At 39.2% G+C, this 22,229-nt stretch overlaps 1 protein-coding gene across 5 annotated transcripts in view; it reads right to left on the bottom strand.

The window, feature by feature from the left end:
* Window positions 1-22,229, bottom strand: part of PFKFB4 (6-phosphofructo-2-kinase/fructose-2,6-biphosphatase 4) — a 93,735-nt gene that overhangs the window by 10,225 nt on the left and 61,281 nt on the right. For 4 of the 5 annotated variants that reach the window (XM_077823020.1, XM_077823018.1, XM_077823019.1 and 1 more), the window contains 8 exons: window positions 18,941-18,997; window positions 18,321-18,442; window positions 16,390-16,597; window positions 14,628-14,774; window positions 11,858-11,962; window positions 9,002-9,131; window positions 8,511-8,573; window positions 2,503-2,567 (listed from right to left, as the gene is read on the bottom strand). In XM_077823020.1, the coding sequence (XP_077679146.1) occupies window positions 2,503-2,567; window positions 8,511-8,573; window positions 9,002-9,131; window positions 11,858-11,962; window positions 14,628-14,774; window positions 16,390-16,597; window positions 18,321-18,442; window positions 18,941-18,997 (897 nt within the window). The remainder of the gene's footprint in view (window positions 1-2,502; window positions 2,568-8,510; window positions 8,574-9,001; window positions 9,132-11,857; window positions 11,963-14,627; window positions 14,775-16,389; window positions 16,598-18,320; window positions 18,443-18,940; window positions 18,998-22,229) is intronic. The other variant, XM_077823021.1, reaches the window with a different exon arrangement.

The raw sequence follows: 22,229 nt of genomic DNA, 5'->3' as shown, positions 1-22,229 counted from the left end.
AGATAGATTATCTTTATTATAGAAAACATAGGAAAGTCAGTTATTCTACTCCTTTATACGTATTTTTGCAATGTAAAAATGACAGTCTTGAATTCTTCTTAGAGTACATAAAGTATTTTAAAACAGTTTTTTCAACATCTGCTATGCACTGTAGCATGCCTTATGTATTGATATGGAATTTATATCTAAGAGGCGCACACAGTACAATTATTAGGAAAGCAGTTTGTTTTATATTTTATTACATGTAATGGTAATTTTTTAAAATTAAATACTTTAGCTGTTCAGCTTTAATAAAGAGCTAATACATTTAATAAAATTAGATTTTACGTAGCAGTTACCATTTACACAGACAGCATAAAGGAAATATTGTATTCTCTAATACCACACTTTAATCCTGACCTAATCAACTTAGCCCTTCATCCTCCCTAGTTAGTTTAACTGTATATTATGAAGTTTACTCAGTGTGGGTCTTTCAGAAGACATCTCAACTACAGGTCCCGCCTGTGACTCTCTATGGTAATAAAATCCCCATGGGTCTTCCCTGAAAAAAACCTCAGGTTTACCCTGCTATCCTTTGCCAAACTTTTCCACTAGTCTCACTGCTGTACAGTTGTTGCCTGACTTCTGCCCTTCTCCCCAAACATGATTACATTTCAGCAGTACCAGATGTGTAGTTTGTGAAGCATTTCAGGTCAAAGGGTGCTAAGTAACAGCATTTGGTGCTCAGGTACACCTATTTATAACATTCAGAACTAATGCAGTGACTCAACAGTTTCTCTTCCCAAACAAACATTTTTAATAAGCTAACATCATAATGAATATTCCCAATAGCAATTTCCTGGAAATACGTGGCAAGCTGTAAGACACTGTGGCAAACTGAGGTTAACCAGCAGCTCTTCATCTGAACTGCATCAGACAGTCATTTGGATCATCACTGAAAAAAAGTCATGGCTTGAAAATAAGGATATTCACAAAGACGCATTTTGGCGGTAAACAACATGTTCAATTTGTCAGAATTGTTTAATATTCCATCTGATGGGTGAGGTAAAGTGTTTGCCAGAAAGCATCCCACTATTTACACTGTTCCTATTAAGTGGCTTTCAGCATAATATGCAAGCTGCGCCAAGAGGAATAGATTAAAATCTGGCAAAATGTAACACATGAAGGGAAAGAAGAAATGAAAGCGGTGAAGCATAAACATGGTAAAAAACATACATAATGAAAGCACTTGACAAGAATCGCTACTAAAGCCAATGTTTTGTCAACTCAGTGTAACCAAGACCATAAAACTTCTTACATACAAAAACTCGTATCTTCACACACACAAGGCCCTGATCACCACCACAAATCTCAACTTCTCACTATAATATAAATTGACTATACTGCACTAATGGATTCGCCTAAACTCTGCCCATATCATTCCTTGCAATGGTAGCCAATTTACTTCAAGGGAGACTTAAGGAGTAGACACAAAAGCTAGTAGCATAAGCACCATGCTTATCAAGTTTGGGTAAACTTTTATAATCCATCAATGGCAGAGCCTTTTGGGAGTAATATGGTCAACACAAACTCATGTCACTACAGAATGCTATGGCACCACACAGCATCTCATACTCTGATACAGCAAGAATGCAATAAGTTACCACAAACCTGACTTCCTAACTCTGCTTACACATTACACACATACAAGCCACTGGGGGGGGTATACAGGTTGACCTTGACTAGCTGCATCCAAACTAAGAATTTTACACTGAGATATCTCAAGTTAGGTATCTCAGTGGAAAAACACCCCTATCTTCTGCAGTGAAAAAATGAAGTCTGAGTTGGCTGGGCTTGCTTTGAGGTGGTCAAGATGATAGATACAAAAACACCCATTTCTTCTCTGTGCTAGTGTTCCCACCGTTGGCTAGCATTGCTAAAAATTCTCAGTATAGACAAAGCCCTGTAATTGCAGTCAGCCTAAAGCAAGACAGGCTTCATTAATCCCTACTACCACCAGCTCTTGCACATTTTAGAAATGCATGGGGGACTATGCCAATTCCAAAGTGGAAAAAGAGCTCAATCAAAATTTTCCTCTAATGTTTAAAATACATTATCATGCACTTGTAAGTGAAATAGATACATGATAAGCTAGTTCATAACAGATTGAATAGCTTATACATTGCTTTGATCATTACTAAGTCTTTGGCATTTGTCTTTTCTAACATAAAAATATGAAAGGCATCGACTTAAAAGCATTATGTACACACAGTTGATATTTCTGAATGCAAGAGCCAGAGTTTACCTTTATGTCTGAAATGTAAAATTTATTTTCACAAACTTATCTAGCAAACAATACCCAGATGAGTAACGTACTGGTTACACAAAGTTGGTGTGCAAAGTTAAATATGCTCAGCAACTGTAGCAAATTAATTCTAAATGTGGGTAACAGACTTTTTTTTTTTGATAATCATCTCAGAAAATGCAACGCATTAAGGTATTTGTATTGAACACTTGTCCTACCTCTGGTTTATCTCTGTGTGTGTTTACAGCTTCAATGTTCAGGAATATAGATTCCACCTTACAACCTGTTGACAAAAATTAACCCGATAAGCACTCAATGTTTCTAAAACTGTGTTGCCTTTTTAAAAAAGTTACAGTAAATATGTGATCTAACTTTAAAAGATTATTCCCTGTCCTTCCCTCCATCTCTTGGCTTTCACTTGGAATTCCTTTGCTAAGTTCTGATTGTCCTTGGCCTCACAATGAACCAACCCCAGTGGATTTAGTATTTATCCCAGTTTGGTGATTAATCCAGTTCTCATTCTCTTCAACCTCACATTCTTCTTATTACTTTTAACAAGACAGGGAAACTAAGTAATTCACTTTGTTCAAAAACCTTCAAAAATGATGCTAGGCATACACACAATCATAAAACTTCACATCCACTTCTGTTTTTTGGGATATTTTTAGCCTTAGTATCACACTGTAATGCAGAAGATAAATACTGACCTCAACCGTTTAATAACAGTGAATGTGACCGAATGCATGTATATGACAGATATTTAAAGGCCTACATTACTACGGCTGGCACAGGCAAGTCTATTAAATTATTATTAAATTTACCTAACATTTTAACATTTATATAAATGGAAATCTAAAGCTAACCTCTGGGGAGAAGCCAATTTTTTTTTCCATTGGATGAGCCAGCAAGCTCAGAGAAAGTAGGAAAGCCATATTTGTCTCTCATGCTGGATTGGTTTTAACAGAAGCCTCCAGCAAAAATTGATCCATTTACAGACTAGCGACTATCCCGTGCATTAAAAATAAAATGATTGTTTGCAGACAGCAAAGCTGATATGGCCCAGAATGGAGTGAATTTACCCACCTGTCCTTATGTCGAAGACACAGAAGAAACTCACTAAATCACTTGCCACTAATCTGCACTCTCCGTAATTTGGTGGTCTGTCCTCACTCCTCAGCAATATTTAATAACCAAGGGCTGTAGTTCAGGTCCCATATTACAAAGACATCATTATTTTTATGAAATACACTACAAAATATCTATTAGTATATGCTCTGAAACCTCACACAACATTAAAGCAAAGTACCATCTGTGATGCATTATTATATGTTTCTAATTAGTCTGTTCACTTACTAATTACAGTGAATCAGATAAGTTATAATGTATTCTTTCCCCAAATGCAAGTCAAGCAGAAATCCACTTTACTTCCAAAAATTAAAGCTACATCCACAGTCAGGATGGTACAAATTTGTACCATTCCTTAGAGGAGGACCTTTTTTTACTAATATTGAGAAACCCATTTACAACTAGCAATGAGAGAAAAAACTGGGCCAGATGGCCATATCCTGCAGAAAAGCCCATTAAAAGGGGCTGCGGTGAAACTCTGTTCCTCAAGGGAGAACCTTATTAGTTTTTCCACTGGCATGCTCGTCCCCACACACAAGCAACAAAGGGTTCAAACCCCTGATATTTACTCCTGTGGGAATTCTGCCCCACTGTGCACATGCTGAATACATGTTCCCTGCAGAAAATACATTCTGCTGGAGAGGTGCTGCAGTTACACATTATTCCCACCAAGAGCTGCTCTGGCACCCAAACAGAAGGCAACTGCTTCTGGGTGGGAGCAGCCCTGTGCTGATAGGGAAGAGAAAAGGCTGTGTTCCACACAGCGCCCTACTTCTGGGGCCAGGTGAGGAGGCACAGAACATTGAGGTGGATGGACAGAGCGGGGCACATGGGGCTGCTGACAGACTGGGGTTCAGAAGGGCTATTAGGGGGACAGACTGGGGCAGGGGCTGAATGGGAGTGAGGATGCAGAGGTACATGGGGATGGGAAAGGAGTGGTGGCTGAGTGAGGGTGCAAGGACACATGGAGATGGGGGAGATGGTGGCTGAGTAGGGGTGCAGGGCCACATGAGGACAGGGGGAGGAGGGGTGGCTGAGTGAGGGTGCAGGGCCATATGGAGACAGGGGGTGCAGGGACACATGTGGATGGGGCAGATGTGCATGACTGAATGAGAGAGGCTAGGAGTCAGCCAGGGTCTGCATAGGTGAGGCTCCCCAACAATCCCTCCCCACAAAGAACAAACTGTTCCATACTTCTCCCACCCACACCCAACAGCCCTCCAGGTTCACTCCCAGGCCTCTTTCCAGCAATTACTTCCCTCTCCCTTAGCCCCTCCATTACTCCTGACTCCCCCAAGCCTTTGCATTGCTTCTGAGGGGTGCAGGAAATACATTTCTGTGTGGTAGTTTAAATGAATTATTATTTAAAGTTCTGTATCAACATAACTAGTAAGGAATCTATTTGTCAAAAAAACATTTTCTGACATTTTTGTTGTCTGTATTGTTACAGACATACTTGTTGACAGGTATTTTTAAATAAATTACCAAAATAATTGAAACTGGTGTGATTATATTGTGCTCTGTTGACAAATAAAAAAATGCAGAATTTTAAAATATTGTGCACAGAATTTTTAATGGTTTGGCACAAAATCTCCTCAGGAGTAATATGTGCAGCTGTTGGGGAACTGTTCGATTCCAAAACTATTTGCACAGAGATTTCTGAACTGTCTGTCCCCTTGCCATTAACTGAGAGATTCTCTCAGGGCCCCAGACCTCCTGCCTTGTCTCCTTAAGGGGGGTTCCAAAAGCACAGAGTTTTGTATATAAGTTAATATAGCATCAGATGGTTAACTTTTAAGCAGATGGCTCAGAGTGGGTGTTAAGATAATAAGCATAGCGCATCTGTCCATCCCCACCAGTCACTAGGGATGAACACACTGCCAAGTAGGATTCTTGGGGAATGATCTGACACATAGCAAGTAATTATGGGAACATAGTACATACATAACATAGTACAACTGCACTTGCAAGAAAGGGACTAAGACAGTAAGTTCAAAGCACTAGGTAATGGCAACTTACTAGGGGACAAAGGTTTCCCAAACACATGAAACACACATGGGTATTACATATCTCATGCTTTATCATATCTTGTCTCATAGAATCCAAGTGACATATCAATATTAGATTCCCAGAAACATTAGCGAATGAAAATATTTATATATTTTAACTTCTGAAGACAAATTTCTTGAGGACAATTACAAATTTACCAAATTTCATGGTTTCAGTTGGTGAAAATACTAAAAAATAGGTTATGCTGCACCTATCAATCTCACAAATACAAAAATTCCTCTTCATAAGCACAGCCTTCCTCCTATTTTAGTCAGTAGGAGATGAAGTGGGGTCTCACTGTTAATTCTGTTTTCATATCTGGTATCTTAAAATACTGTTAATAACATTCAGGTCCAATGTCCAAATACAGACTACAAAGTACCCAAAATCACTTAACAGTTCAGTACAATTTCTATATGAAACACTAGAATAGTTTGGGACTGGTAACTTGTACAAGATGCCTTCCTTCTCCATTAAGATATTTTTAAATACCAGAACTCCCAGCACATCTGCCTTGCAACTTGTTATAAATGATTTTGGACACCAGGTGTCACTAAAATGAAGGTTTCAGAGTAACAGCCGTGTTAGTCTGTATTCGCAAAAAGAAAAGGAGTACTTGTGGCACCTTAGAGACTAACCAAGTTATTTGAGCATAAGCTTTCGTGAGCTACAGCTCACTTGTAGCTCACGAAAGCTTATGCTCAAATAAATTGGTTAGTCTCTAAGGTGCCACAAGTACTCCTTTTCTTTTTACTAAAGTGAAGAGTTCTCTTAGCTTGTTTAAAAAGCAAGAATATTTTAGATCATTGTTATGAAGTCTGTAAAAATCTTTTTTTTTTCAGATATGAATTCCCCTAGTTTTTAAACAGCTATTTCCTTAATCTTACTTAGACCTGAACAGAAGCTAATTTGGATTTGTTTTTGTTTAAATTGGTATAAACACAATTTATATATATATATATTGTTTAGCCTTGCCATTTGAATTCCACTGTGTAGCTAAATTGGCAAATGATTTTTTGGTAACTCGTTCCCAGATAAATCATGAGAAATTTCTCTCCATCTACAATTAACCTTCTGAACAGTAATTAGCCATCACAGTGTACAATTAAACAATTATTCTAAGGACAATGTAATGAAGCACATTAAAATAAGACGTGCTGAATTAGGGTTGAGATGCACTTCAGAATCTAAGTAGTGATGAGTTTCTGAAAAGCCACTCTAATTAGAAATTATTGAATTTTATTTCTTGTATTCTGCAGACTTCTGGTAAATCTAAGAGTTTAGATTTGCTGAAATACAATCTAACAGTAATAATTGTTAATGAAGAGTTTTACAGAAAGTGGGGACACAGCCAGGAAAAAAGAAAAGAAAATATTTCTCTTTAAAAGGAGGGACCACAAATAAATATCTCAGAAAAAACAAACAACCAGCAGACTCTTTGGGGGTAAAAGTTTGACAATTACCAAACTCCCATTTTATAAGCAACCTTCAGAATTTCACTTGCTTATTTTTAATTAGCAGTGGTATTAAATCAGTGCCCAGAGGACCCAACCAGCATTGGGGTCCCCTAGAGCTGTGTAGAACTGATCAATGAAATTGTTTTTAATTGTTCACTTTATTAATATAACTTCATAAGCAAAGTTTTATGAATGAAACAACATTCATTCATAAAACCAGTTACCACAATAACTGGCTAATTGAGTTTCACTTTCAATCCAATTGCTGCTTAACTCGCTGAAACTTACATTGTTTCAACATTGTAACTTCTGTTCACTGCTTGCCATTCCTTACACTTGTCCATACTGTAACTCAAACTCCATTTTAACTTGTCCCAAACTCCATTTTAAAATGCTCACTTCATTTTGTAAAAGCTTGCTGCAACATTCATTTTTGCAAAACCCTGCTGTGATCTTATTAGTTTAGTTTAGATATGTGAATGAGGTATATATGGACGATGGAATCAACCTCCAGCCCCAGCCTGTCCTGACGAAATAAAGTGTAAACACCCAACGGCTGAAGATGCAGACAACAGACCTGACAAAGTAAGAGGAGTCCACCCTCAAAAGAAAAGAACAAAAGTACAATTGAAGAAACATCAAAGCCAGGTTCTCAGCTGAAAATCATGTCTGCAATTGACAGGTGATCAATCACACTGAACACAGAGGCAGCGTGACACAGCAAGACCTATAGACTCTGGATTCAAACTAAAGCCTACAAAAAGGATGGGGGAGATGGAAGACTTTGAAGGGTAACATTCTGCTGCCAACATGGAAGGGCATCGGTGCATGCCCAACAGATACCCAGCTCTTCCTTGTGCCCGGCTTTCCTGGCCAGTTAGCCACCACAAGCTACGAACCCAAGCCACGAACTCAAGCTACATTCAGGACTGGTAACTATACAGCAGCTGCAGAACCTGTGTGTGTGTGTATGAACGAACGTGTGAATGAATGTGAAACTGATTGAAATGTTATAGCTATAACTGACTGCCTACTATGATTCTTTTTGTATTCACAATAAACGTGACATTTTGTCTTATCCCCTCTAATAAGATCCTGCTGGTTTTCATTTTATTGGTTTAACAGCTGGCACAGTACAAACATAGTCAAGGTGTGCTTGCTGGTGAAGTTGGTGAAATATCATCTGGACTAAATTAATGAATACACAAGAAAGTGTCCACCTACACACACTAATTGCTATTTTCATATCTCTGTTATTATACACTTTTCTGCTGTAATCAAAACCCACAAATACATATATGCACACTCCCATTAATTTGGAAGGGAGTTATATATGCATATATAAGGGCAGAATTTGGCCTTCAGCATTTATACATTTAACTATTTATTTTTCCAGTAAAGGAAATTTGTAAAGATGTTTTATGAAAAAGTATTTTGACTAAATAATTTTATTGATATTGGGAAAGAAAATTAAATAAGGACTTCTCCCTAAACTTATACTGGAAAGGACTTCACTTTATGTATCTTTACTTTAATAAAATCAAGGGTGGAATTTGATAATAGCATGTTTACAAAAAAAAAGTGTTTTAACTTACCATAAGCCACTGGGGTTAGCTTTAAGACACTATGGAGTGGGCACTTGAGATAAGGCAGTTGTTCTGAGAAATTGAAAAACAAAAATACATATGAAACACTGGGAACAAGAAAATTCACTGAGCTGTAGTGTTTGTTATTTTAAAACTATTTAAAAAGCTTTTCTTCCTAAGTGACACTGAGACCTGTTTTTTGGTGGGGCAGAAAAACATTTGTGTATTCAAAGACAGAAATTGTTAAATATAAATTACACACCAGGCATGCAGAAATATAGGTAGGTCATCCATGAAAAAAAATTCCACTTGCCCATTCACCCAGGGGAAGTAACCTTTGATGGGCAAGTGAATTATCACGTTAGAATTTGCTATGACATTAACATGGCATCAAGGGAAGGGTGAGCTTTGTGCCTGGGCTGCATAAGTTGCTAAAACCATTTGCAAGGCTAAGGTGGACCCATTGTATTAAAACATCAATATTTATTAAGGGCATATACCTGCAGTCTTGTCCAGAAAGTAAGCAAGCAGACAGCGCATAACTGCTTGGTGACATATAACAAGCACATTTTCCTGCCTTTCCAGCTCCATAATTACGGGCTCTAATCTCTGAACGAGATCTTCATATGACTGGAAAACAAAAGCATATTGAGCAGTCAGAGGCTTACTTAGGCAGGAATTACTGCACAGTCAGAAGAAACAACTAATGCTAGTTGTCTTATAAACATTTTATTAAGACAGGATATTGACCAGAAAGGAGGCCTACATCTATAAAGTGCACTCTGCGAAAGAAAAATAAAAAAGTTTACAATTTTTTACGCTGTAGAGGAAGTGGTTTACTCATTAGCCATTATCTCTGGAGCCAAATTATCCCTCAACCCTCTCAAATATAGAATTTTACCATTTATCTTAATATTTGCATGAACGTCTATACTTTGATGTACTCTTACTCATACTTTTTTTGGTTAGTTTGTTTTTTAAATTCAGTTTCCCATTCATGGGTTATCCTGTGCTGGTAATTTATGGCCTGATCCTTCCAATGGGAAAGTACCACACCTTTCATTATTAATTTGGTTCCTAAGTTCTCTTCCATCTTAAATTTTTTTACTCCAATTCAGAAAAGCATCTTTCTTCAGGAAAGCATTTAAGCATGCAACTTGAAGTCAATGCAACTTTAGCATGCATTCGAAGTGGTTAAATGCTGTATTAACTGAAGCACACACTAAGGAAGATGAACAAAAGTCAAGGGTGTTTTCGTTTCTTTATTATTTTCCAAGTTTCTGGATTACGCCAGCTCAATAAAACTAAAAATTAAAAATTAAAAAACCCTAAGCTTTGCCTCATCTTAGGCAATCTACACTAGCACTTTTGTCGGGAAATCTTTTGTTGGTCGGGGTGTGAGAACACACACACACACACACACACCCCAGGCCCTGACCAACATAAGTTTCAGTGACAGAAGCGCCGACACAGCTACGACTGCTTGTTTTGGGTGGTTTAATTATCGTCAGCACAGAGCAGCTACACGGGAGATCTTACTGTGATGCAGCTGCAGCGGTATAGCTTGTGCTACTGTTAAGGTCTCTAGTGTAGACATAGCATAGTCAGTTAACATCATAACCCTTCCTGTTTGGGTCATCTTATCCACAACTATTTTACTTCCACAAGAAGATCATGAGGGTGATAACATTTAGGTAGCTGCACTATATTGGCCTTTAAATAAATAAATAAAAAGTTTAGAGTCTGACCTAGCTACAAAAGTGCCCATGCCTAGATGACTATTTAAACAAAAACATATACCTTTTAACCTGTAAGTTACCAGTGAGTAGTGACTAAAGCTTGTTTTCATCTGATGTCCACTTGTTGATCTTCTACCCATATTACACACAAAAATAAATAATAATAAAAACAATTAAAAATAGTAGATTTACTATTAAAATAACTCCCTCTCTACTAAGACAATCAAAGAGCCTGGGTACTGTACAGCAAAGGAGACAACTCTCAAAGAATAGCGTTTTAGATTAATTTCTAAAAAACCTCCAATTTCACAGAGAATGACAGCCCTAATTGCGATTGTTGATTTGAACACCCTAGAGAAAAGATAACATTCTCTATCAAACTCTATACACCTTTTTCACAGAAGCTACCCTGTCACCTCTAAAAGGCAGTCTCTCAAGTTGACTGTTACACGCACACTGACAAGACACTATAAGGAAACTTTGATTGCCACCACCCATTCTGTACCTGGTACTTTCTCAAGCAATGAATTCACACACATAGATATCTTTAATAGTTCTTGTGTGTATGATAAAGCTAAAATATAAATGACATGAACTGTCTACCACTTTATATATTTTGATTTTGACAACAGTAATACTGAATATATTCCAACCTGGTAATATTGAATGACTCAGCTTTGCTGTTATCACCAACAAATACATTTATTTTGAGAAATTAACAAAATAGATTAATCACTAAGAGCAATGAGACAGTTTGAAATGTTTGTTAATCTTTCAGAGGAAGCACTGATGTAAAAAACCAACAGTCCTTGTTTGAGTAGATTAAAAACTTTTCAGTTCTGTGACTGTGTCATTACTAAATGGATTACTCACATCTAGAAGAAAACATTTTATCACAAACCTATTCTGGGCATGATGATCACTCAGACTATTGATGGAAGAGAGCATCAAAGCTTCATTTATGTACCAATGAAGTCCACTGCACTCTTCACAAATGTCAGAACAGGTGTTCTAATTGCTGCCATGAATCCTAATCTTTAGCATACAAAGACAGACCATATGACTATCCATTAATTGCCTCAGTTTAATTATATTAGTCTCCTTATAAAACTGCTAGCGGGTTCATTTTGTTTCTGAAGTGCAAAACTTTTGCTAGATTACAAGGGAAGCCAATGTGTCTACAGATTTATACAATATTGAACCAAAAATGCATGTTTTATGTGACATTTACCACACACAAAGATGACAACTGTAAATAGCAGTCTTGACAGCGTATACCTGCATCTCTAATAATAATAAAACCTGCTCAGTCACCTTGTGAAACAACCAGACTATCAATATAAAAATAATGGTAACATACAAAAATCCTTCCAGACATATTTCCAAATATGGTATTTATTTTAAAACCAAAAAAAAACATAAATCTTCACAAAGGGTGTATTCAACTAAAAGGTTTTGGCTAAATAAGATCTACAAGCTCCTATAGTCCTTCCACTGGCAAGGAAAACAACGTATTACTCAATTTTCTTCAAGATACCTAGCATCTTAAGAAAACATGATGCTCTCAACTTAAAAAAAAAAAAAAAGAAAGAAAAAAGAAAAAAACCAGCAGCATACCTCCCCCTTAGGGTATCTGTATCTGTATTTGTCTTGGTCTCTCAAGGCAAATTCAAGAGGATAGTTTTCCTGAATTTCTTCATATGTCATTTCTTCACAGACTCCCTAAGGGTAACAAAAACAAGTGAGCTGTAGCTCATGAAAGCTTATGCTTAAATAAATTGGTTAGTCTCTAAGGTGCCATTAGCACTCCTTTTCTTTTTACAATATGCATGAGCCTCATCAGACCCATGGGCACAATAGTAGATCTTTATCTCCCGTACCCACAGTGACAGACTTGGAGCTTCTGTGTAATAATTTAGTAATCCTGTAGGTGACCTAGTCATTGACATAGACTGTGTCAATTTCACAGTCATACTGTGGTAGAAGAAAATTTATTATCCACATATATTGCTTTTATTCAATGCAGGATGTCCTCAGAATAACGACAGTAACCCCCAGATAAGAACATCCCAGCACACACTTGACAGACAACGGGGAAAGCTACTAGTTTCAAAGATCCTACACGGGGTCTCCAAAGAAGCTTCAAAACTTGTAAGTATAAGCGCCGTACAACTGTAAACAAGTGACAAGTGCCAAATATTAACAATTTTTTTCTCTCTCATAAGAACACGCCTGAAGTTTTGGACCTAGAATTATACCGAGTGTCCTTTTTATCAGCTAGGTGCAACACACAACTTGATGGCATTTCTCTGCTTGCCTACAATGCAATAACCTTTGAATGTTGTGTATGATCCACTGCAAAATTTCAGGGAACATTCTAGATATCAATGGGCAGAATGCGATTGATTTTGCGAAAAGCGAGAAAACCAGATGGGTGAAATGAGGGAACATGCAGAGCTACTAGCTTCAACCAAATCTGCAATTGTCTACATATCAAAGAACTGGTTGATAGCAGCCATTAACACCTTTAACCTAACAATACTCTCCCTTCCCCATGTCAGCTCTGCTCATAGCCCCAATGGAGTTTTAAATGCAGACACTTAGTTGAAATGACTTATCTTCCAGAAAGGGGAAGGGGAGGAAGACTTAAGAATGGTGAGGAGGAAGAAGAGATTTGAGTGGGATGGAAGAGAGGAAAGAACACCACAGAGCCCTTAGCAGCAGAGAGGGAGCTTGTGAGGGTGACGAAGGTACACATGCTCAGGCTACAGAAGAAATGAAATGTGTGACTGTTATGGGGTGCTCACAAAACCCCGCTGGGTTCAGCCCCCTAGCCCCGTTCCCCAATGAATCAGGACCTCTTCAAGCTGGTGCAACATCCATGCTCTTTAATCCTGTGTCACCACCACCAAGCTCCAACTATTTACAGGTTATTTACAGGTTTGGCCTAGCACAGGCCTCAGTGGCAACAGAGTAGTAGGCTCCTGGCTCCTCCTGAGCCTACTCTCCCCTCCTGCTCTCTGCCCCCTCCCCTCCAATTCACTTCCCCCCTAGCTTTTAGCCCCTGCTAATGAGGCTGGCAGCTGTGGCCAGTTTACTGGCCAGTCGTAGCTAGTGGCCCAGCCACAGTGGATTTGATTTAAATCAAATTGATTTAAATCACTAGTCAGGAAGACTTGATTTAATCATGGATTTCTACATAAAAGTGCATTCTTGTTGGTTGTTACAACCTTAAGACATATTCTTCACAACTCAGAGATAGATGAGACCCAAACTGGGTCTCTTTTACGGCCTGCTGCCATTATAGGTTTTCCCTTCTAGTGAGAGAATGGTATGGTACATCTCAAATCAATGAAGGCTACACACTCAGAAAGACCTCAAGACTTCTGGAATATGCTGCTCAAACAGTTTCACTTTTGTTTCTACTGCCTGTCCCCCTCCCTTCTCACATTTATCTCCAGACTTCTTCTCTATTCCTCCCCCAACCATCTTCTTATTCATTGAACCTTTTGAAACTTTGCACTTTTAGAGAGAGGTAAGGGACTGATTCTATGTACACAAATTTGTAGAGGGACAATAGGGTTGAGGTCTGTTATTTCTTACCTCTATACATTATTTATTATTTATTTATTTTAAAACATTTTTGCTATTAACAAGCATGCTATCTCTGGAGACACAAATCCACAGTTTGAGAACTGCAAAACTAAGCATCTCTGATGGTATCTTCTAGACTGAGCACTGAGTCCCATTGGGTAGGCAGAAAGATTAACCTAAATAATCTATACAGAAGCCCCTGGAACCTCATAAAATTGTGTCCCTAATCCATGAACTATTGGAACTCATTTACAAAACTTTTTTTAATCATTACATGAATATATTGTCTCATACTATAGAATTAGAATTTATAATCCCTATTCCATGATGAGATATCTTTGAGCTATAATATGTCTTAATTAAAACGATCTTTAGATAGGTTTTTTCCTCAAAAAGTATTTTATCAAAAAAATCCAATTTTTTTTATTTTTTTTTAAAAAATCATTGATTTTTATCCACCCTGGGCCCAGCACCAACCCACTTCCCCTGATTGGGGCTGAAGTGGCAGGAGCTGATTAGGGCTTCCCATGCAGCGCCCTGCCATAGTGACACTTTAAGTTGCATATCGTTTAACCAAGACCAAGTCTAAATTCATTAGGGCACCATTTACTAAAACATGTAACACTGTCAATGAGGAAAGGCCATAAACCTCCTGATCTCCAGAACCATAATACTAATCACCTTCTAATCCACACAAGCCCTATTACTGCACAATAAAATGCTCACCATCCCCCATCCAAAACAGAATCACTTTCTTGAATAGTTACAAAAAAGGGAACCCAGGAGAACTTACTGCATCTATTTCATTCAAAACCTTCCACTGTTCATAAGGCACTCCCAAAGCCTCTGCAGTCTGAATTGTCCTTTTCATCTGACTGGTCCAAACTTTCAGATCCTTGATGTTTTGCTCATTAATGAACTGCGCCAAGCTCTTGGCAAACTGAAAAAGACATTAGAGATTGGATGAGGGATCAGTGCTAATATACTGTGGTTGAGTTGGAACCCAATCGGTTCTTGTCCCTCACTGCAAGTTCATTATGTTCCTTTAAAAAGGATCTTTAGACTTTTCCTAAGAATATGACAGTTCCTGTTCAGCAACAAAAAGATAATACAAAGATGATGACAATCCTCTCTGGTACCCCACTCCAGCCCCAAAACAACTTCCTCTTCCATCCTCACCTTACAAAGATTCACAGGTGCCCACTAACTAAGGAGCGCCACAAGTTTAAAAATCAAAACCCAACTTAAAATAAGGACTCCTTGAAAAGTGCTTTGAGCTCAAGGTTAAACACAAGTGTATCAGAGAAGAATTAAAAGAGAAGCCATATATAAAGAGCTAACAGCAAACTACAACGCAATTTGCCCACTCAAACCTCTTACCCACTTGCATGACGTTACAGTCAAGGTAAAAGAAATATTTATGTTTGTTATAAGGAAAAGACAGAGGAAGAAAGGAAGCTATAAGAGATGGTGTCATAAACATACAGCTAAGGGTAGCATAAAATCTCTCCTTTACCTGTAAAGGGTTAAGAAGCTCAGATAATCTGGTTGGCACTTGATCAAAAGGTCCAATAAGGGGAGAAGATACTTTCAAACCTGTGGTGGAAGGTTTTTGTTTTGGGCTTTTGTGTTCTCTCCGGAGACAAAGAGAGACCAAGCAAGTAATCCAGCTCCTACTGGATAATACATCTAAACTTACAGAAATAGTAAGTAATAGCAAGGAAATGCATTAGAGTATCTTTTGTTTTAGCTTGTGAATTTTCCCTGTGCTAAGAGGGAGGTTTATCCCTGGTTTTTGTAACTTTGAAGTTTTGCCTAGAGGGGAATCTTCTGTGTTTTAAATCTTATTACCCTGTAAAATTACCTTCCATCCTGATTTTACAGAGGTGCTTCTTTACTTTTTTTTCTTTATAATGAAGTTCTGTTTTTTAAGAATCTGATGGGTTTTTAGTGTCCTAAAAACCCAAGGATCTGGTCTGTGCTCACCTGGTTTCCCTATTTGGTTGGTAGATTATTCTCAAGCCTCCCCAGGAAAGGGGGTGAAGGGGCTTCGGGGGACATTTTAGGGAAACAGGAACTCCAAGTGGTCTTTTTCCTGAATCTTTGTCTAACTCACTTGGTGGTGGCAGCAGTACCCATCCAAGGACAAGGAAGGATTTGTGCCTTGGGGAAGTTTTTAACCTAAGCTGGCAGAAATAAGCTTGGGGGTCTTTCACGCGGGTCCCTACATCTGTACCCCAGAATTCAGAGTGGGGAGGGAACTCTGACAGATGGTCAACAATATAAGAACACCCATATTGGGTCAGACTAATGGTCCATTTAACCCAGTATCCTGTCTCTGACAGTGGACAGTGCCAGATACATTTAGAGGGAATGAATAGAACAGGGCAATTTCAAGTAATCCATCCTGTCACCCAGTCCTAGCTTCTGGAATTTGGAGGTTTAGGGACATCTGGAGCACGGGCCATTGATGGACCAATCCTCCATGAACAACGTCAACACCACCCACACAAGACAACCATTTGTTTGAAGACACTTAATAAAAATGATCTTACCTCTTTCCCCCTAAAGGACAGCCCAGTGTCTCCTCCTATCCTCCCTTTCAGATTCAGCTCACTTTCTCCATGTCGACAGAGGTAGATCGAGCGAGGGGTTACATGGATATTCATGAGGTAGTAGACGATCCGGCTTTGAATATGGTCCATTACTCTATTCACAAGGTAACTCCTTCCAACATCCATGATTTTAATATAGGAAAGATCCCTTTCATGGTAAACAAATGAGTCATAAATAATCATTTGGTTTCTTTTCTCCTCTAACTTATACCAAGGTCCACCAACAATCACCACCACTCAAAAACAAAAAGGCAACTGCCAAAGAGACCACAAATTGAATAAATGTTCAGATATATGAAAATATATAATATCAGTTCATAAGGGCTAATTTTCATTATAAATCCTCAGCCTTGATGAATGGCAGTGAAGTATTGTAAACGGAGATGCAATGAACTCATGCAAACAATTAATTCTACCCTCACACGGAAAGCTCTTCTCACTCTCATGTCACTCCATTCTGTACCACTTCACTTGTGCACTCCCCCCAGCTAGATCCTGCCTCAAAGGCACAGCCCTTCATTGAAAGGAAGATTCAGGAGCAGTCTCAGGAGAAATTCTGACTTGCTCACGTAAGCCTGACACCATTCTGAAAATTGCAGCTATTGCTCCCCACAGCTAATAGATGTCTGGTGGTACAGAAAGGGATTGAAAGCATGGTCACATCCACATGCCTCACTGACCCCTTCTAAAAAGGCTAAGGTCACCAGAAGAGATAGTAAATCCAGCCACCCTGTGAATGTCTCCTTGGCCAACCCCACTCCCACCCAAGCTCTACCCACTCACATTGGGTAAGGTGCAATCTGGCTAATATTGTCTATTTGTTTTCCTCTCCACCCCCATTTCCACCAACTTATATAGCTGAGCTAACAATTTTGAGCAACATTCCACTTAGCGAAAAAGTGTGTCAAGATTGGTGAGCCTAAAATTAGCCTTGTTGTGTTTTCCATATTCAGTTGAGAAACCACATGATAAAAAAAAAATAAGACGACCTATTATTAAATGCAGTAAGGGACAACCATCATCACTTAATCTCTGAAAGCATTAACTGATGTTAATCATTACTGATCTGCACAGGCACAAATATCATGGCTCTTAAAGACATGATATGCACAGATAGATCTGACAGAAGCAGCTTGTCACTGCTCACGGTCAATTACACTAAAATGATTTTTCAGCATGGCAACAGCCTCAAAACAAACTGAGAAATGTACCCAGAGGATAAGTACAGCATAAAACCCTAGGAAGACAGACTGAGTGCTGGTGCTGGGATGTACCATGACAAAGGAAGAGTTATTCCCACAGTTTCCAGCCTCTACCTTAATCTCAAAGTGTGTTAAATGTGAATGGCAAGTGCACATCATTTAAAACATTGACCAAATGATTCTGGAGGTCAAATTTACTAAGGCTGAGGCATTCAAAATTGCCACAGGGATTTAGGAGTCAATGTGACTTGTGCTCTTAAATCACTTAGGCCTTGTCTACCTAGAGGAAACGGACCAGCAAAGATATTCCAGAATAACAATTCCACTATAGCTATCCTGGAATAATCTAGCTATTCAGGAATAATTCCCCCACATGAACAATATTCTGAAATAAAAGTGACTTTATTCTGATTATAGCAAATTGTGAGTGGAGTAATTATTCTGGAATAAAGCACAGGGACAGCTATGGTGGAATAGTTATGCCAGTCAATTTCCCCATGTAGGCAAGCTGTTAGGGCCTTTGAAAATCTCTCTCTAAATTGCCAACAGATTGAGATAGTAAAAAAAAAATGGTGACATATTTCCATGACAATGAGATTGAGTACACATTCTCTAATGTAATGTCATGAAATAAAGTGGCTGTGACCACAGTATTATTCTGCCACTTACTTGTCCAGAGTTTCATCTAGCATCTCATATGTGTTCTTGTAGCACTCTATTCTTTTCATGAAGTCTTCTGTAGCTTCATCATTACTACAATCAACATAATCAGGACTGCCAAGTTTCACTTGCTATTTAAAGATAAAAGAGCACATGCATTTTCTTTCCCATTTTCAGAAAAGTTTCAAGAAATTTTAACCAAATTTAAATTTCTGGAAATTAAAAATGTGTGTAGCAATGGATGGCTGTTTTAAATCAAAACTAAATAAATGGGTAGGAAAACAAACCAAAAGGAAAAGGAGCTGATGTTTCTTTTCTTTTAGGAGTCCTGCTAAAATAAGACACTCAAAGCACAGCCTGTTTAAAGGTAGATTAAAGAAAAAACAGAACCCATGTGAAGGGTGACCCAACTGCCAAATCATTTTTCCTCTTGAAAGGGCACAGTTTTATATTACTGCCATGAAAGGACATTCTTGTTCTGTACTTCAGCAAGACCATTGTGAAAGGAGAGGGAAAATGAGACTAAATGAAAGGTAACATTAAAAGAAGTCATCATCATATGGCTGATTTTAGACAAGCTACAATGTCTCCCACTTCAAGCAATTTAAGAAAACCTTTCTATAACTCACCACAATGTTTGCAGCAATGACCTCTGGATCTACGCATACTGATTCAACAAAGAAGGTCTTTAATCCAAACAGGAAATCACATGTAAGGAAGGAAGAAAGAAAGGAGAGACATTAGAACTGCTCCAGTAATTTGACAACACAAACACACAGTTTCCACCAGTTCATCTATTGAGTCTTGCTAATTATGCCATGCTTCAAACATTCCTATGTAGATTTAGGCTTGGTCATTCAGGATACTCAATGCCCCATTAAAAGTTGAGGGTGCTCTCCACTTTGCGGCATTAGGCTCTCTATTTTTCCCAAGCACCTTTCAGTAACAGAGAGCTTCCGTGGCAAGAAAATTCAGATTGGCAAAGAAGCAGAAATGGAGGGTGGAAGGAAGTGAATTCAGCCTTCCTAAAGGTAATTGATACCTTTGAAACAAAAGCATTTTGGTGTTAAAAGGTTCTCTAATTAATAGAGCAGCTCTTACATATGAGATGTACATAACATGCTTTTCCAAAGATCTACGAAGAAGCTAGATCAGGAAAAAAAAAAACAAAGACTACTAGGAAAATGCTGAATGCCAAAAAATCCTATGCCTAAATAACACAGTCTGCTAAATATAAACTTATCTGTATAAAACTGTAAACAAAAAAGAAACCCTCTCTCCATTTATCAAGGATTACTTGTGGCACAAATTATTGTACTAACTTTGCTGTAGCTCATGAAAGCTTACGCGCAAATAAATTTGTTAGTCTCTAAGGTGCCACAAGTAATCCTTTTTGCGAATACAGACTAACACGGCTGCTACTCTGAAACCTCTCCATTTTTCAAAGTTACTAAAGTAAGGGAGTGATAGGACCTTGTTCAGAACAGAATCAGAACTGGGCTAATGACAACCATGTTTGAAACAGGTTTCAGAATAACAGCCGTGTTAGTCTGTATTCGCAAAAAGAAAAGGAGTACTTGTGGCACCTTAGAGACTAACCAATTTATTTGAGCATGAGCTTCCGTGAGCTACAGCTCACTTCATCAGATGCATACCGTGGAAACTGCAGCAGACTTTATATATACACAGAGAATATGAAACAATACCTCCTCCCACCCCACTGTCCTGCTGGTAATAGCTTATCTAAAGTAATCTTCAGGTTAGGCCATTTCCAGCACAAATCCAGGTTTTCTCACCCTCCACCCCCCCACACAAATTCACTCTCCTGCTGGTGATAGCCCATCCAAAGTGACAACTCTTTACACAATGTGCATGATAATGAAGTTAGGCCATTTCCTGCACAAATCCAGGTTCTCTCACTCCCTCACCCCCCTCCAAAAACCCACCCCCATACACACACAAACTCACTCTCCTGCTGGTAATAGCTCATCCAAACTGACCACTCTCCAAGTTTAAATCCAAGTTAAACCAGAACATCTGGGGGGAGGGGGGGGGGTAGGAAAAAACAAGAGGAAATAGGCTACCTTGCATAATGACTTAGCCACTCCCAGTCTCTATTTAAGCCTAAATTAATAGTATCCAATTTGCAAATGAATTCCAATTCAGCAGTTTCTCGCTGGAGTCTGGATTTGAAGTTTTTTTGTTTTAAGATAGCGACCTTCATGTCTGTGATTGCGTGACCAGAGAGATTGAAGTGTTCTCCGACTGGTTTATGAATGTTATAATTCTTGACATCTGATTTGTGTCCATTTATTCTTTTACGTAGAGACTGTCCAGTTTGACCAATGTACATGGCAGAGGGCCATTGCTGGCACATGATGGCATAAATCACATTGGTGGATGTGCAGGTGAACGAGCCTCTGATAGTGTGGCTGATGTTATTAGGCCCTGTGATGGTGTCCCCTGAATAGATATGTGGGCACAATTGGCAACGGGCTTTGTTGCAAGGATAAGTTCCTGGGTTAGTGGTTCTGTTGTGTGGTATGTGGTTGTTGGTGAGTATTTGCTTCAGGTTGCGGGGCTGTCTGTAGGCAAGGACTGGCCTGTCTCCCAAGATGTCTCCCTGAAGGTCGAAACAGCAGACTGGACTTCTACATAGAGTGCTTCCGCCGACGTGCATGGGCTGAAATTGTGGAAAAGCAGCATCACTTGCCCCATAACCTCAGCCATGCGGAACGCAATGCCATCCACAGCCTCAGAAACAACTCTGACATCATAATCAAAAAGGCTGACAAAGGAGGTGCTGTTGTCATCATGAATAGGTCGGAATATGAACAAGAGGCTGCTCGGCAGCTCTCCAACACGAGTTTCTACAAGCCATTACCCTATGATCCCACTGAGAGTTACCAAAAGCAACTACAGCATTTGCTCAAGAAACTTCCTGAAAAAGCACAAGATCAAATCCGCACAGACACACCCCTGGAACCCCGACCTGGGATATTCTATCTACTACCCAAGATCCATAAACCTGGAACTCCTGGGCGCCCCATCATTTCAGGCATTGACACCCTGACAGCAGGATTGTCTGGCTATGTAGACTCCTTCCTCAGGCCCTACGCTACCAGCACTCCCAGCTACCTTCGAGACACCACTGACTTCCTGAGGAAACTTCAATCCACCGGTGATCTTCCTGATAACACCATCCTGGCCACTATGGAAGTAGAAGCCCTCTACACCAACATTCCACACAAAGATGGACTACAAGCCGTCAGGAACACTATCCCCGATAATGTCACGGCTAACCTGGTGGCTGAACTTTGTGACTTTGTCCTTACCCATAACTATTTCACATTTGGGGACAATGTATACCTTCAGATCAGCGGCACTGCTATGGGTACCCGCATGGCCCCACAGTATGCCAACATTTTTATGGCTGATTTAGAACAACACTTCCTCAGCTCTCGTCCCCTAAAGCCCCTACTCTACTTGCGCTATATTGATGACATCTTCATCATCTGGACCCATGGAAAAAAAGCCCTTGAGGAATTCCACCATGATTTCAACAATTTCCATCCCACCACCAACCTCAGCCTGGTCCAGTCCACACAAGAGATCCACTTCCTGGACACTACAGTGCTAATAAACAATGGTCACATAAACACCACCCTATACCGGAAACCTACTGACCGCTATTCCTACCTGCATGCCTCCAGCTTTCACCCTGACCACACCACACGATCCATCGTCTACAGCCAAGCTCTGCGATACAACCGCATTTGCTCCAACCCCTCAGACAGAGACAAACACCTACAAGATCTCTGTCAAGCTTTCTTACAACTACAATACCCACCTGCGGAAGTAAAGAAACAGATTGATAGAGCCAGAAGAGTTCCCAGAAGTTACCTACTACAGGACAGG

This window comes from Eretmochelys imbricata, chromosome 7 (genome assembly GCF_965152235.1).
Source record: "Eretmochelys imbricata isolate rEreImb1 chromosome 7, rEreImb1.hap1, whole genome shotgun sequence".
Classification (NCBI taxonomy): Eukaryota; Metazoa; Chordata; order Testudines; family Cheloniidae; genus Eretmochelys; species Eretmochelys imbricata.
Note: the sequence above shows the minus strand (reverse complement) of the source record. Positions and strands in the feature narration are given on the sequence as shown.